At 39.5% G+C, this 16,726-nt stretch overlaps 1 protein-coding gene across 2 annotated transcripts in view; it reads right to left on the bottom strand.

Moving 5' to 3' along the window:
• Nucleotides 1-16,726, bottom strand: part of TAOK3 (TAO kinase 3) — a 187,106-nt gene that overhangs the window by 17,960 nt on the left and 152,420 nt on the right. For both annotated transcript variants that reach the window (XM_060028083.1, XM_060028084.1), the window contains 4 exons: nt 14,991-15,125; nt 5,975-6,211; nt 4,140-4,268; nt 296-499 (listed from right to left, as the gene is read on the bottom strand). In XM_060028083.1, coding sequence (XP_059884066.1) covers nt 296-499; nt 4,140-4,268; nt 5,975-6,211; nt 14,991-15,125 — 705 coding nt within the window. The remainder of the gene's footprint in view (nt 1-295; nt 500-4,139; nt 4,269-5,974; nt 6,212-14,990; nt 15,126-16,726) is intronic.

Here is a 16,726-nt window from a genome sequence, read left to right as displayed (position 1 = left end):
TATTCTACTTCTTTTGATTCTCCACTGCATGCTATGGCTTATAATAGGTGTTCGAGAAAATTCTATTACATTTACTTGGAAAAGGTTGATTCCTTGTTCTATAAATGGGCTTTCTCTTATCAGTGGTAAATTCATTCCCTGGCACTTTTGTGTACCTACTTTGAGTCTGGCACAGACTGCACTGATGCCTGTACAGGTTAAGGATATAGGAACGGACAAGACAGACATGGTCATGGTCCTCACAAAGCTTACTGCTTTTTAAGTCAGTGACAGTGGTTATGAACAAAATAAATACCTCCCGAATGTTCTGCTGCTCCACCTCATGCCGCTTGATCATTATTTTCCTCTTGAAGAAACGACAGTTTTTATCGTAGTACAGTCTCTGCTGAGTGAGAAGGTGGGCTTCCTCTTCAGCCTGTGTGTGCTGCAAGTTCTCTTTATGCTTGGATATCCGCTCCTGCTTTTCTTTCTTGGGTGTGCTATGGTCCTCATTCATCTCCTTTACAAAAGCAGACAAAAACAAAACCCCAAAAAACATGCCAGTCTCATCAGGCAAAAAGAAATATAATAGCTCATTGCAATGCAGATTAAATTATTTTGAAAGCAATTGAGAATGTAAGGTCAGAAAGGCTTGGTGTTGCACACACACTCCCCCCCACCTCCCTTTTTTCTTATCAGTTGAGAAGGAGACTTGTTAGTTTTCATGTCTTTGGCTTCTCATGCTCAGAAATTATGAGCTCACTCATTAAATCAACACACACTTATTGAGTTCCTATTGTGCAACAGGCACTGTGCAAGGCACAAGGATACAATGGTGAGCAAAAGAATATGGTATCTGCCACCATGGGGCTTTACAGTCTAGAATCAAAAATCAATCAAAGAACCACAGAAACGAACTGAAGATTACCGTGATAACTACCGTGCAGCTGAAGTACTTGGTTCAAAGGATGCTGAATAAAAAATATTTGATCTTGCTAACAGCTAAGCTGAAATTTGAAAAATCTGTAGGAATTAACCAGCGAGAAAGGAGAGGAAAGAATACCCCGGGCAGAGAAAACAGCCTGAGCAAAACCCTTCGGGTGGGTCAATGGAAACATGGTACGATCAAGGAACCGACAGGAGGCCAGGGTGGGTGGTGCAGCATGACATGAGATGAGGCTGGACAGACAGGCAGGACCGTTACCGGACCTTACAGGCCAGGTCAAGGGCGCTGAGTTTTGGCACAGGGGAAACGCATTTTATATACGTGTGGGGGTGTCATAACGAGGCGTATTCGAAAAGGACGATTCTGGCTGCCACATGGAGAACAGGATGAAGGAGGCAAGAGCACGTCCACGGAGACAGCTAGGAAGCTATTGCAAAGGTCCAGGCGAGAGACGATCGGGGCTTAGACAGAGGAGGTGGTGACAAGATGGAGAGAAGTAGGCAGATGTCACAGACAGGAGGTAATGCTGCAAATGTCACTAGTTTGAATTTCAGGAATGAGCATTCTTTATTTGATATTAGAGGGTAAATACACCACCTATATTTTCAAAAGGAGAAAGTTCATAATTGTTTCAGACCATATGGGTAAAGGGAAGAAAGCAATAAATCAGAACGGTTAAGAAGATGTTAGTCTATGGGGAAAGTAAGAAGACCACTTTTAGAGAAAGTACAGGGCACCCTTCTTTGTTCATACTGTTCACACCCACAAGCTGGACCTATAATACTTGGTTAACTACTCAGTTGAAATCTCCTTTAATTACTAATAGCTATTTTACTTGATGTTTTGTGATGTGGCCATCACACACTACTTAGATTGTTTTTGCACTTAGCGAAGAAGTCTTTGTAAATCAGCATTCAACTTTGCTGTTCCAGTGAAATCTCAAGTGAAATATTAGAATCAATGAGAGCAAGAGCTGTCTGCAGCACGGAGTAAGCTGGGATCAGCACAGGAAGGCTGGCGGACTCATCTCTTGATGCTGTGACTTTAATCCTAGGTCTGGCATTAACCACTGTGTTGCACACCCAAATTCAAATACGATCATAAAAATTCACTCCAAAATCAAGGATAAATTTCTGGACCATTCATCATTCTGTATTGCCCACGCCCCTGTCATCTATCAACAGTAGGGGTAACGGATATTGTTTTGTCATCCCAAGGACGATATCTTTTATATCAATATCTAAACATACATGCCATTTTCAATAGTCTGAACTAAGCTTTACTTCATAAGGAGTAATACTAGCTTTGCATAGAAAGGCTTATAAAGGCGATCTTAAATTGGCTGTAGGCTTGTTTTTCTCCATGAGCATGTTGACGGTCTTATACATTTAGGCCTGTGGTCTCTAAAACTCATAAAACTGAGTATGGTGAACCAAAAATAGCCCTATTCCTGAGGACAGAGTGGGGACTTTTGAATGCTGTTCTGCGGGAAAACCTTCTAAAGATGGAGTTCATGCAAATCTCCAAATACCTTAGTGGTACAAATGCTCAAAATAGTGGCTGCAGCCATAAAGTATGGCCTCCAGAGCATGAGTGAACACATAGAGTTAGAAATAAGAAAATCTTCAGTTGAGAAAATTCCAAAATTTCTTATTGAAAAATCAAGGTTATCTCTGTGATCCAGCAACATCTTTCTATTATGATATAATCATCAAGATCAAACAATAACTAAAAGAAAATGGAGAGCATGTGAATCTTCTTGGTTTGGCTATTTTTCTCTACAACCTGGTTTTCTAGACCTTACAGTGTCAGAGATTCTTTCCATTCTGGCAGTGCGGAGCAGATACAAATTTCTGTTTGTTCCAACAATTACCAGTGATTCATCTGGGCAGGGCAAAAGATCCTGAGGCTCACCCCAACCCGCTTGCTTTCACTTCCTAATTAAAAAAGAATTGGAGAGGAATCTTGCTAAGTCCCATATTGTTAACTTAGAATATGAGCTCAAATGAATGATTTCATACATTAAATCAATGTCCCATCTGAATGCTATTAAACCTTAACACACTACTAGTCCACAAATAAGAAGTCCTAAGTCTCATGAGGAGGAAAGTCTATGGAACTGCAGGCAATTCACCTGTAAGTACTGGTAAAAGGAGAAGTGAAGAAATTTGAGCTTTAAGATCAAACTGCAATTCTTCAAGGGGACTCTCTAAGTCCACTAGAGGTCGTCAACCAAACATTCAAGAATTAGTCACTCATTTATCAAATATTCACATGTACCAGACACAGGGATACAGTCATGAGCCAAGAAAAAAAAAAAAGACATGGTCTTTTCTCTGACTGCTTACTGTCAAGTAGGGTAAAATAGCTCAAATAATCACTAAAAAAAAAAATATATATATATATATATATATATATATATATTTTCCAATCATATATATATGATTGAAAATTAGTGTTGTAAAACCAGAAGCACCTGTCTTGGTCAAGGCAGTCAAGCAAAGGCTTCCCTGGGGAAGTGAAATTTAAGTTATGGTACTAATAAGCAATCCTTAGTCTTACAAGGAGGTTGGGAAGGGACTGGAAGTGGGGGTGGGGAGAGCACCCTGGTGGAAGGAAGAGTGAGAGCAAAGACGGTGGAGAAGGTCAGAGCTTGATGCGTTTGAGGAGCCAAAAGCGACCACAGTGGCAGAAGCAGCACTAAGTCAGGGGCGGGGTAAGCAGGTGGGGGGAATGTTGGTGTGAGACGAGAGTGGAGGGGAGGCAGGTAGCTGACCACATATGAACTTCTAGTATTTTGATCTATCCTAAGAGCAATGGGAAGCCAATGAATATTAAAATCATGAAGTGATATGATAAGACTCATGGTTTGAAAAGACCACTGGCTGAAGTGTGGAGGACAAACCAGAAGTAGGCAAGAATACTTTAGAGTTAGGCCAATCAATGGTTTCTGAAGTGTGGTGCGTGGACCAGCGCCATCAGCATCACGTGGGAATTTGTTAGAAATGCACATTTCAAACTTCACCCCAGATCCACTGAATCAGAAAATTTAGTGGTAGGTTAGCAATCTGTTTTAATAACCACTTCAGGTGATTCTACTGGAAAGTTTGAGAATCAATGGGTTACACTATTGATCACAATGTAAGACGAAGCAATTTTAAGTTCCAGCTGTTCTAATGGCAACTTGATGACTACAAACTATCGGTATTCTTACCTCTTTTATTTTTTCCTTACAAATCTTATATTGCTTCTTCTGACTTTCTAAGAAAGTTGTCAAGTCTTTCTTCTGCTGGGCCAAGATCTGTTGCTGGAACTTCTTCTCATCTGCTGCAGCTACCTTTGCCTGATAAAATAACAAATGTAATATAGGATGAATTGTTCTTCATACAGAATTCAGCTGTCTATATTCTCGAATGCATTAAAAGAGTGCAAAAGTATTTTTGAACAAACAGTGAAAACACAGATAAGTAAATGCCTGTTTTGATTCTCCTGTATCTTAAACAGACAAGAAAAAAAAAATTGAAATTTTTACCAGTGAAAAATATATTCCCAATTATGGGAAAAACATGAAGGTAAACCATAAACATGTTTTATTGAACACATACAAAATACATGGTATGAAAGGTGAACTAAGGATTATAATAAAAGATTTTTATCATATTGTTGGTGGCCTAAGGGTTAAATTATAAAAATGGATAAATAACGATGACTGGCCAGTTTTTTTCCAAGAATTTAACTCTCTAATTGGTTATTTCAACTATCAGATTTTTGAATGGGGTCATCTTTAGTATAATAGGCAAAGTTAATGACATTTTGCTTCCCGAGGCATCTGCTATAATCCACAATAGTTGGATATCAGGACATTTTGGGGGCTCCTAAATGGATAGAAAACAGACCAAACAAAAGATGACCCAATCAAAAGAAAGCAACCAAATCTAAGTTTCAGGGAACCATCTAGACGAAGCACATATGTACGATGAGCTACTTCGGGAACAGAGAGAGAAGTCTGCTTTATGGTTCTTTCTATGGATCTTTTCACCTTTAGCTTCTATTATCAACAACTTTTCCATTATGAACAATTCTTTCCACATATTTACCAAATCAACTTCCCAGGAAAGACTCTGACTGGTTTATTTAATCAACATCACCCCTGTTTGGGCAGAGGTTTACATGCCAGACTGCCTCATAGGTTGATGGCTGTTTGGGGGAATGCTTCTACAATTCTGATGTTTCCTTCCACGTAGAGAGAGAGAGAGTAATTACTGAAACACTCCTGGCACCCTGTCCCCAGCCACTCCATCCCCAGGGAGCACAAATTCACCCCTGCTTTTCCATACTATGTAAGTCTCATCGGGGGTGGGGATGGGGAAGGCGACTGGTTTAGCACTGCCAGTGCCTAGGTGGGCAAGTCTGTTTAATTTTCTTCGGTATTATTAGACCTGTTTCCATTCAGATATAAATCACTTCTCCTATCTAATATTTATCAGTAATAAAGTGATATTTTGACTCAATCTCCATTACCTTCTTGTCTGTTTTTAAAATTAGTAGAACCTGGATGGGAAAGAGAGATGGTCCCTAGAAGACCCAAGCAGTAGCCAGATCAATTACTTGCTGCCATTGGTCAGGTGCCCATCCCTAGTCCAATCAGCTGTAGGCAGGGATTATCGCCACTAAAAGGGACTATTTGTAGAGCAGTTTTCTTTTGAAGAGGACTGTGGGTGAGGCAGGCACAGTAACAGACCTGAGTGGTGCAAGTTTCCATAGGATAGAAGCATGTTGGTTCTTTTTATGTGTATCACACCCCCATCAGGGGACTGATGCTCAGAATATATCTGAATGGACAAGAATGCAATATATACTTTCAGTTACTCTCTTAACTTTTAATGACAATTTTAAGTAGCCCCATAAAACCTGGACCCCCTTCCCCAAAGCAGTACTGTCTCTCCATCCCCAAAAAGCACACCACTCCCGCCTCCAGCTCGCAGGATGCTACGGACTGGAACAGGCTTGGCTTGGCTGTGGCAGGAGGGCATGTGTGCGCATACTGACCTCCTTTTCTATGATAGCCACTTGCTTCTTGGCCAGCTTCTCCAGCTCGATGGACGAGTTGTTGGCATGTGTCTCCACCTCCTTCTGTAGCTTGAGGCGGTGCTCGTCCATCTCAGCCTTCAGCTTATTCTCCAGGGCGATCAGCTGCTTCTGGTGCTGGCGCCGCATCCGCTTATAACCTGACATCTGTTCCCGCAACTCGTTCTCCTGCTCATGCTCATGGATCTGTCGTGTAACCTGATTTGGGTTGGGGAACAGAACTCAGGTAACCAGATTCGTGGAAGAGAAACTTTCAGGCAAAGCAGAAGGACCCTCTGGCATAATTTTATTTCTCACTGTCACCATCAATTTAATTACCATTTCCTGAACACTCACATGTACCAGGCACTGAGTTGGGTACTCTTTATATTATCTCTAATCTTACAAACCATCTCATTCACTTATGCAGTCTATTCACTCATAAGGTAGGTGTTAACGCCACCGTTTTATAGATGAAGAAATTGAGACTTAAGGGAATTAATATATTCATTCAGCCAAAATATATTTACACATTTTTTTTTTTTTTGGTGGTACGCGGGCCTCTCACTGTTGTGGCCTCTCCCATTGTGGAGCACAGGCTCCGGACGCGCAGGCTCAGTGGCCATGGCTCACGGGCCCAGCCGCTCCGCAGCATGTGGGATCTTCCCGGACCGGGGCACGAACCCGTGTCCCCTGCATCGGCAGGCGGACTCTCAACCACTGTGCCACCAGGAAAGCCCCCTTACACATTTTTGATATATCATAATGTATACCCTGAAGGTCACATAGCTAATAAGGATTAGAGCTAGATGCAGACCCATTTCTGTCAGATTCCAGAGCCATGCTATTTCCACTACACCCAGGATTTGTCAACCCTGGCACTACTGACAATAGCCAGATAATTCTTGGTTTTGAGAGGCTATCTTGTGCATTGTACGATGTTTAGCAGCATCCCTGGCCTACCCACCAGATGCCAGTAGCACATCCCAAGTCAGACAATATTAAAAATGTCGGGCTTCCCTGGTGGCGCAGTGGTTGAGAATCTGCCTGCCAATGCAGGGGACACGGGTTCGAGCCCTGGTCTGGGAAGATCCCACATGCCGCGGAGCAACTAGGCCCATGAGCCACGACTACTGAGCCTGTGCGTCTGGAGCCTGTGCTCCGCAACAAGAGAGGTCGCAACAGTGAGAGGCCTGCGCACCGCGATGTAGAGTGGCCCCCACTCACTGCAACTAGAGAAAGCCCTCGCACAGAAACGAAGACCCAACACAGCCAAAAATAAATAAATAAATAAATTAAAAGTCTAAAAAAAAAATGTCTGTAGACATTGCCAAATGTCCCCTGGTGGGCAAAATCCCTCTGGTTGGGAAGTGCTGCACTATAGCATATTGCTTATTTGTTTCTTTTTAAAGATCATGTCTCTAACAGTCGTAGGAATCTTGAATATCCTTTAAAATAGTTTGAAGAAGATTTATTTCCAATTCTTAACATGAACGGAGCGAGAGTGAGAGCGAGCTCTCTCCTTTTAAATCATCTGTCTCCTTCCTCCCCTTCCCCACAAAAGTGATATTAACAAATTATATACACTCCCATGGTCTCCTAAAGAGGAGAAAAGATTTCTATGATTTTTGGATGGTTACTTTTTTTTTTTTTTTTTTTTTTGCGGTACGCGGGCCTCTCACTGTTGTGGCCTCTCCCGTTGCAGAGCACAGACTCCCGACACGCAGGCTCAGCGGCCATGGCTCACAGGCCCAGCTGCTCCGCGGCATGTGGGATCTTCCCGGACTGGGGCACGAACCCGTACCCATGTCCCCTGCATCGGCAGGCGGACTCTCAACCACTTCGCCACCAGGGAAGCCCCAGATGGTTTCTTTTCTTAGTAATTTTTCCTTAATCCATTCTCAAGTGAATATCCAACAAACTGAAGATTGCAAATGTAAATTTCGGCATCTCCTGTTTCTTTCTATTAAAACTTTTCCGATTTTCCAGTCCTTCCTTTAATTTACAACCCCTCATTATTGTCCTGTTCACTTCCTTCTAATCATCCCTATTTTAGTAGAAAACCTTAATTACACAATTATCACTTTAGTTTTGTTTTACACTAAGTAATTCAGTCACTCTGATCTACTACTATAAGACACTTCTCCCCAACCTAACCCTCAAACAAGTTTTACTGGAAATTTTCATGCTCCTATTAATTCTTTCTACTATTTTCAGTTTGTGGGTCAAAGTGCATTTTGTACAAAGAACAGTTTGTTTCTTTGCTCTTTTTAGAGGGTATCCCTGCATACTAGACTGAGTCCTTACTATCAAGAGAGTACTATTCTGTAACTGGATAGTATTATCAAAGTATACCATTAAACATAAGCCGAACTTTGAAACCTTTCCAGCTGAACCTAACACTAGGTTTCTTATATTCATTTCTCTTTTCTAAAGGACAATCTTCTTTAAGGATGAGGAGTAAGAACAGAAGATATTTCAAGACAAAGAAAAAAAAAAAAGGGATAGTATCACCAAAGAGGCACCTAAAACTCTACAGAAAATAATAATGTTTTGTCATCATTATAACGTTTTTTTTAAAGTACTTATTTCATGATTTAAGGAGGAAGTAGTTTGAAACAATGCATGTGTTTCACTTTCTTATACTTGTGTCTTTCTGAAGTTTAATTACAGGGAAAAAACATTCCAATCACAGAAAGGATACCATTTAGTCCTTTTTGCATTCACTTCTTTTTCAGACAAATATGGCAGTAAAGTGTCTGTTCTTGGGTAATGGGTTTGAGACGTGTTTTACCCATAAATTTATTTTTTCTTATTTGAGCATCCCTTCTTTAATCAGATTCCCAAAGCTGAGGCACGGCACACTCTACAGCCATCATGACACATTTAAAACTTGCTGGCAGAATGTTTGACTGGCTTGTGGTCCATAAAATATCCTCAGGATGGCCATTTCCTTAAACCAGGCAGCCCCAAGATAAAATGGAAATGACTTGTGTCAAGAACATTTTCTATCCTAATTGGTGGGTGAGTCCCTGTGAAGAGGGTGGTCCTACCGCATACCAGATCATACAAGCATGTGGCAGAGACAAAATACAAGCTCACCATGCTATCATTGTACAGCACTGAATGCCAGGAGAGACATTTTGCTTGTAAATGAGAATGCTTCCCATAATTTGGATAATCACTTTCTTAAACTCGTAATATATCACCTCTCATTTGTTACAACTATAATTTCCAAGTTTCAAAGTAATTGTCTTTTTAGGTACATTTAGAGATACTGAGTTTTAGAATTCCACGCTCAAGCTAGATAGATGAATTTAAATAAAAGTATAACAACAGTTTGCTCATGAAGTCTAACATGAAATATATAAAAATATATTATTATACAGTTATGTATACCATGTGTATTTTTTTCTCCATGTGTGTTTTAAGTTTATACTTCATGGCTTATGAATATGCTATTTGGTCAACAGAATTAAAAATAGCTCATGATTTTAATCATGCTTTATGGTTTATACAATGTGCTTTCACATGTAATTTACCTCTTTAATTTTTATAAAGCCTGGGATTTGAACTAAGGCCCTAGGCTCTTGAATTGCCTGAGGAAATTCACATCACCAAGGCAGAAAAGAAATGAAGCTTTCTGTTAAAAAGTAATAGAGGAAATCAAACACCCAAAAAAGTGAGTGCTGGAGCGAGTTAAGTCTAAATTACAAACTGAATAACTCTAAAAATTTGAGGAACTTATAGAAATGTAGTGACTGGCTTTTACAATGGTAGTCTCAAAAATGTGATCAATGAAAAATGGGCAGCATCATCTTGCCACACTTAGTAGGTTGCTAGGAGACAAATCTCATTCCATCCCTCACTATATAACTGATCTTGGGCAAATTACATATAACTTCTTGAAGTCTCTCAAAATCTTGAAGAGGAGCTATTGCTATGATGAGATAACACTTGTGCCTAGCAAGGTGTTCTATATGGGTTGGTTTCCTTCTTCTGCCAAGCTAAGAGTAATAGGTTCCTGTTCCCCCTCAACTAAGCATTTCTGGTGATGGGGACATAGACCAGAAGTGGATCCAAGAGAAAGGCCAGTTTAACAATAAAACTGTACTTATATCCAGGTTGTGGATTACAAGTATATATAATTTCAGACTCTGAATTAACTATTTCATACACCTGGAATAATAAATAAAAATAAAGAACCATAAAGGAAGGCTGAACTTTTTTCAGAAAGTTTCTACATCCATTGCATTCTACCCTACTTAATTCCAGCAAAATTTGGCCCTAAAACAAACCACTTCATCCAAAGTGTACTGTATGCCTACCAAGTATAGAACACTGCACTAGAAGGCTAATAAGCAACTTACTGAAGATAAAAGAGGAGGAGGGTGGCTGATAATGTTACCCTCTTAAGAGATCAAAGTCAACTTATAAGATTAGTTATGTGTAAGAAACAAAATAATGCATATGATAAAACTGGCTACCTCAGCACTTAGAACAAATAAAATTTATAGCAAGTTCTTAAAAAGAATAATGAGTCACATTCTGGCATCAGAAATCTGACATTCCACTCTTTAGAACACCTAGGGAAAAAATGTTTTAAATTCATAATAAAAGTAATGACTGATCCAGGCAATTCTGCCTTACACAGAAAAACTGACATGAGCAACTTTGAAATGCACACTTATAAATCCAAATTCTCCTGTGATAACAGGACTGGAAGACACTTCATTCATTCATTCATTCATTTATTCATTCAACACGTTTATTGAGAGACTTTGGTCATGTGGGTTGGGCAGTAGCACAAGTGAAAAATAATATCAGCAATGATCTTAGTGAGATTAAAAAGCCAAGAATAAGGAAAGAGGAGATATGCAATATTCTGATAAGCAGCCTCTGGTACACTATTCAGGGAGAGAACACATTTTCAAGCATTTAGAAACAGAACAGCAGGGCACGTGAGAGTTGAAACAGTAGCACTTACTGCTGAGGCTCTAATATTTTTATGCTTGTCTATCAGACTCATTTAGGTATACAATTTCACAATTAGCTCAATGATTATGTTACATTTTTACAAAGCAAGTGAAGATTCCATTTTTACATGAGCTTTTCTATTGAATCTGGTAAAGCCAAAGAATCTATATTTGAATGGATAGAACAATAATAATTTTCTCTTACATGCTTTATTGGTATTAGAAATTAAGAGTTTCATGCCCCTCTCCCTAATGTGCATTCTAACGTAAATTCACATGTGTAGTAAGACCACTGCATTCTAGTGAGAATTCCTTTAAAACGTCAGAAGCTGAACTGTCTTATAGATATGGCCTTGGTGCTCTCTATAGTAACATCTACTATGGGAAGTGCTGGTGACCCAGGACACTATGAAATTTTAGGAAATGACATCAGATATAACAATAGCTGAAAACACTCCCATGGGTCACTAATCTAATTAAAATGTTAGGATCTCCATTCACCACCAACAAAAAACCAAGGAAGGCACATCTCAAAAGCCCAAGAAGTCAGATGAGTAGTAATTCCAAAGAACTATATAAACAACTCCTTTCCTCATATAACATATCAGCCCAATGTGAACTTTCAAACAGAAGAAGAAAAAGGATAAAGTAAAAGAGGTTCCATGAAATGCCCTTCCTTTCCCTAATTTTTCAAAATAAGGTCAATAATCTCTACCCTTAAATTATTAAAATATACATGTATACACACACACACACACACACACACACACACACACACACACAATTCTAAAATTTCCTCAGGGTTTCCTCTGGTATGAAGGTCCTTTGTTACAAATGTAATTGTGCAACAGTGCATAATAACATAAAAAATCTCAGTTTTAAGGTGCCAAACTAATAAAAACACCAGCAGTAAATGCCTGTAGCCCATTGGCTTAATATATTTGTCAATAGCTCCATTCAAAAGCACAATGTAGGGCTTCTCTGGTGGCGCAGTGGTTGAGAGTCTGCCTGCCAATGCAGGGGACACGGGTTCGTGGCCTGGTCCGGGAAGATCCCACATGCCGTGGAGCAACTAGGCCCGTGAGCCATGGCCGCTGAGCCTGTGCTCCGCAACGGGAGACGTTATGACAGTGAGAGGCCCGCGTACCGCAAAAAAAAAAAGCACAATGTAGAAAGAAATGATAAGTGGAAAAACCACAGAGCTAGGCTTCTTTTAGGTTTATGTAGAAGAGGTAGGTTGATATAAAAAATTTGAGGAATTGCAATTTTTTTGTCAGTTTGCAAGTCTCTTTAAAATATACACGTATCACTTATTATCTAGTAATTGAAAAACTAATTTCTAAATTCTTTTTCTTTTTGCTGTTCACTTTTGGATCACTCTATGGTTTGTTAGCACTTCTGCTAGTAGGTTATAAAGAAAGAGTAAAACCAAAATAAATAAATCAATATTGTATTGCTACTAACTGTAAGAAGTGAGCTTTCAACAATGACTTGATTATTCAGTGCCCTGGACTTTCATTTTTCCATGATCTTGTTCTTACTTTTATGTCATTTTAAGTAATTGTAGACTGTAACATTTGAGCAGGGGTCCACGAAAAACAATAAGGGTTGAGATAAGTTTTTAAAAATTAGATACTTCTTTTTGATGTTCCAGTGCCCTGATTTATATATTCCTATTGGAATAAGCCTTTAAAACAAATAATATGATGGGTAGTAGAACTGTAGTACTCAGTAATATATATTAAAATATCCACAACTGTTAATCTTAACCAACAGTTAGACTGTCCAAAATGGGACATGGAACAACTCAAAACCATTCCACTTTTCCGTTTCATTAATTTTTTTCTCCCTAAAAACTGTTCAATACAAATACCAATGAATGCTGATAAACTTGCATCAATCCCACTGTGACTCCCAAAGCATCACATTTGGAGAAGATTTTACACATGAAACACCTTATTTTGTGGCTACAGCAACAGCCTATCAGCCACTCTGTTTTTAACTTAATATAGGTGCAGGGGCCTTTTAGCAAATCAAAAGTCCCTCAGAGAGACTGATCCCAGCTGTTCTCTGGATGGGCACTACGAAGCCTGTAGGATTCAGAGGGGTACCTGAGGACTTTGCCCGTGGCCCTGCGATAGCCTAGTAGGGAAGCAGCTTTCATCACTCACAGAGAGGGAGACTGTGATGGCTGATATACACACAGAGGAGCCTGGGTGAGTTCACAAATGTGAGCGTGAGACCATTCTGGCGTGGCAGTAGTGATCTTCCTGGGCGGCAGGAGAGGTCATGAATATATGATGTGGGAATGCAGGTGTGGCAAGTGAGAAAAGAAGAGAACCTGTCCCAGAGGGGGAAAACCCACATACAATGTCTGCTTCACATTCAAAACCTGCTTATGGTGCTCTGAATCTCAGTGGCTGTTCATTTCTCCTCTCATTTCAACATGCACAGGTCTGGATAAAGGTACAAGTTTCACAAGAGTCAGTGGTAAGTAGTCATATTCTAAACACACCATATTTCTTATTTTGTCAGATATCATGGTATGAAGGTATTTATTATTCAATAATTTCATGATGTTTTATTTAGACTCAAAAGCATGCTTTGTAGGTGCTTAATAATCATTAGCAAATACATAGTGGACATTTTAAGATCTCCATTACACAGTATGGCATGCATTTAAAATGAAAAATTGTCCATTGAAGAGAATACAGGAAACTTCTATACAAAGGGACTTAAAGCCAGGTTTATTTGTAAGCAGTCTAAATTAAATTGCTTGCTTTTAGACAGCAGCAGGCATAGCAATATGTAGGTGCTTTAACTTCCATTTTCCTTATATTTGGGTTTTTTAAAATTATAAACCATTATCAATCCCAAAGATAAATGAAGGCTTTAAAACAGTTGAGAAATAAAAGTGGAAACCAGATTTTAAAAATAGGACAAGAAAAATAATCATTTCTGGGTCGGCCTTGGATGATGTCATCATAGGTTGTAAATGTAATAGCCAGGCAGTGTACACTAACTCTTCCTGCCCATGTGACCTCTAACATCAATTTGAGCAAAACAACTAATATTTCAATAATTTTTTGGCTGAGAAGTGATATTCAGAAGCAAATCATTAAAGAGAGTTTAGAGTGCCAAGGATGAAACGATGTGTGTGTGTGTGTGTGTGTGTGTGTGTGTGTGTGTGTGTGAGTGCGCACGCGCACGCGTGGGGGGCCAAGGGGCGGAGGCATGAAAACTAACTCTTCCAGCACACACCCCTTTTGCTACTACAAGGGCATCCAGCAATCACATTTGCAATAGTAAAAATGCTGAAGGATCCTACAGTATCTTTTCTTCCACAACCATCCCTACCATCTCCTACAAAGCCCTTCTTGCTTTATCGGTGCCAGGAAATTCTTCAGGGGTTAAACGGGGAAGTGCAGCCACTACCATTGTTGCAATAAATAAATGAATGAACCAGACGAAACAGCAATCCATCCCTGGGAAGCAAGTACCTTATTTCCTACAATTATATACATTAGCCAGCAACCATATATTTTTAAAAAATTGTGTTTTATCTTTTGATGTGTGTGTACACAATACACACAGGTATCTATACAAAAAGAATCATAGTGCTCTGCACACACACACACACACACCAAATACCTTTAAAATATTTTTTAGCATTATTATTTCAATGAAAAGACAAATAGCTTCTACAAAATTGGACAGACTAGCAACTTCATCTCAAAGGCCTTTTATTTTGCACATACAGCATATATAAATACACACACACACACACACACACACACAAAGGGTTTTTTTTCCCATGCCGTAGACAATGCTAAAATATCTCAGATCAGGTTGCTATGCCAACAGATTTTTTTCTAAAATGAATAAAATTATTAGGAGGGAGAAAACATTCTTGACTCCTTTCCTCCCATCCATGAAGCCCAGAGAGGCTCAGGGAGGGCGAGAGGCTGCCAGATGGGGAGGAGGGGAAGGAAGGGAAGGTGGGTAGAGGGGTGTTTGCTTACCAAAGATGCTGATTTGATCGTGGCAAAGCGCTCTCTGTTCCGGTAGTGGAGGGCCTGGCTCTGAACTGACTGGGTAGGCCGCGGCTCAGGCCTGGGATCGCCGTGGCCCGCCTCATCCCTTATGAATACATGATCCTGCAGAAATGGATAAAAACAAGGAGAAAGTCCAGCTGTGCTCTTTCCTCGCCGGCTGCCTCTCTCTCACCCCTCTTTCTGCACAAGCACTGCTGTTTGAAATGCATAGTTTAGCTCTCTGCTAGTCCCCGCAGCTCCCACGGTACAAAATGAATAAGCAACACATTGCAGCCTTCAGTTAGGAATGTCAGCTGATCGCTAGTGGGATGCCTTCTGAATCCCTGGCAGGCTTTTTCTTTACCTCCAGAATTACATATATGCAAAAGAAAAAAAGAATAGAAAAAACAAGGCAATGTACAGACTCCTTAGAACAGTTTGCTTAAAACGCTGTAACCAAATAATTCCTTTAAAAATGTCATGTCCATGTCTAGCAAGGAGGATGCTGGTGGCTTTTAACATAAAAGCGAGCCTCCGCCTCATTCCCTTGAAAGATCTGCTTTCTCAATTTAATTTTATTTGAGATCTGTTCGGTAGGATCATCGTTCTGCCTAGAACCAGTGTAGGCTTGTGCTGGACTGCCTCTCTATCTTGTGCTGGGAAGATTCGGCAGTCACTGAGGGATCCTGCTTTCCAGTCATGATCGTACACAGTTCTAGCACCTTCTCTCTACAGCTTCTGAAAGGATTTTTTTTTTTTTTTAGATTTAAAGAGACAGGCATACAATTTTAACAAAATGATACTTTCACAAATTGTTCCTCAACTCAGTGTCGGTATGGTCACCAGAGTGAGTAAAGCTGGAATTTAATGTCCTTGACTGATTTAATCAGGTCTGGGCTTCTTGACAGGCAAAGATGATTAATTGTATTGTAACGCCCAGTGAAAAATAACATTCCTTGGAAAGATAATAATGGATGTTTCTTAAATGCAATTGAAATGACTTTTAAAGGGGTAAATGCTTTCAAAGCGCAATGCTTTGCTCGATAAAAGATGGAGAGGCCAGTCAGTAAGTAGCACTAACCTTTCAGAAAAAAAGATACTGTAGTAATTAATAGCTCAGAAACATGTACAACCATGGGGGATTTTCAAATAGTACATGTTCAGCATGGGGAAGGAGAAATTAATTCTCTTACTACCCTAGGGTTTTAGGAGAAACCATTGTGAGAAGTCAAATTTGCATTTTGTCCATGACTATTTGAAATTTTTTATAATTGCTCTTTTCTTCATCAGTAAACAAAATTAAAGAGTTTTAAAAAATACAAAATTTTATTATACAGTGTAAAATGCTGAAAAGTCAAAACACATAAACTCCTTGAGGAAAATTAAATTTTACATCCAGGTTTCTATGTAAAAGAGAAGACCCATGACTAAATTCATCATTGGGTTGATTTTCTTTTCCCTTTTATAAAATTAGAATGCTTCAGAATGTTGGGAAGGTATTTACCATTACGTCTATATTTAGAGATTTTTTTTTAAATTTACTGTATTGTGGTCTATTTTGCTTTCAAATAATGAAGGGACCTTTAACGCCACTGAAGGCATATATATCAAATTCAAGGGATATTCTACCGCTGTGCTGTCCAATAAGATACCCTTTAGCCACATGGATATTTTAATTAAGTAAAATGTAAAATTCAGTTTCTAAGTCACACCAGCTGTGTTTC

Source organism: Delphinus delphis, chromosome 13 (assembly GCF_949987515.2).
Source record: "Delphinus delphis chromosome 13, mDelDel1.2, whole genome shotgun sequence".
Taxonomy (NCBI): Eukaryota; Metazoa; Chordata; class Mammalia; order Artiodactyla; family Delphinidae; genus Delphinus; species Delphinus delphis.
Note: the sequence above shows the minus strand (reverse complement) of the source record. Positions and strands in the feature narration are given on the sequence as shown.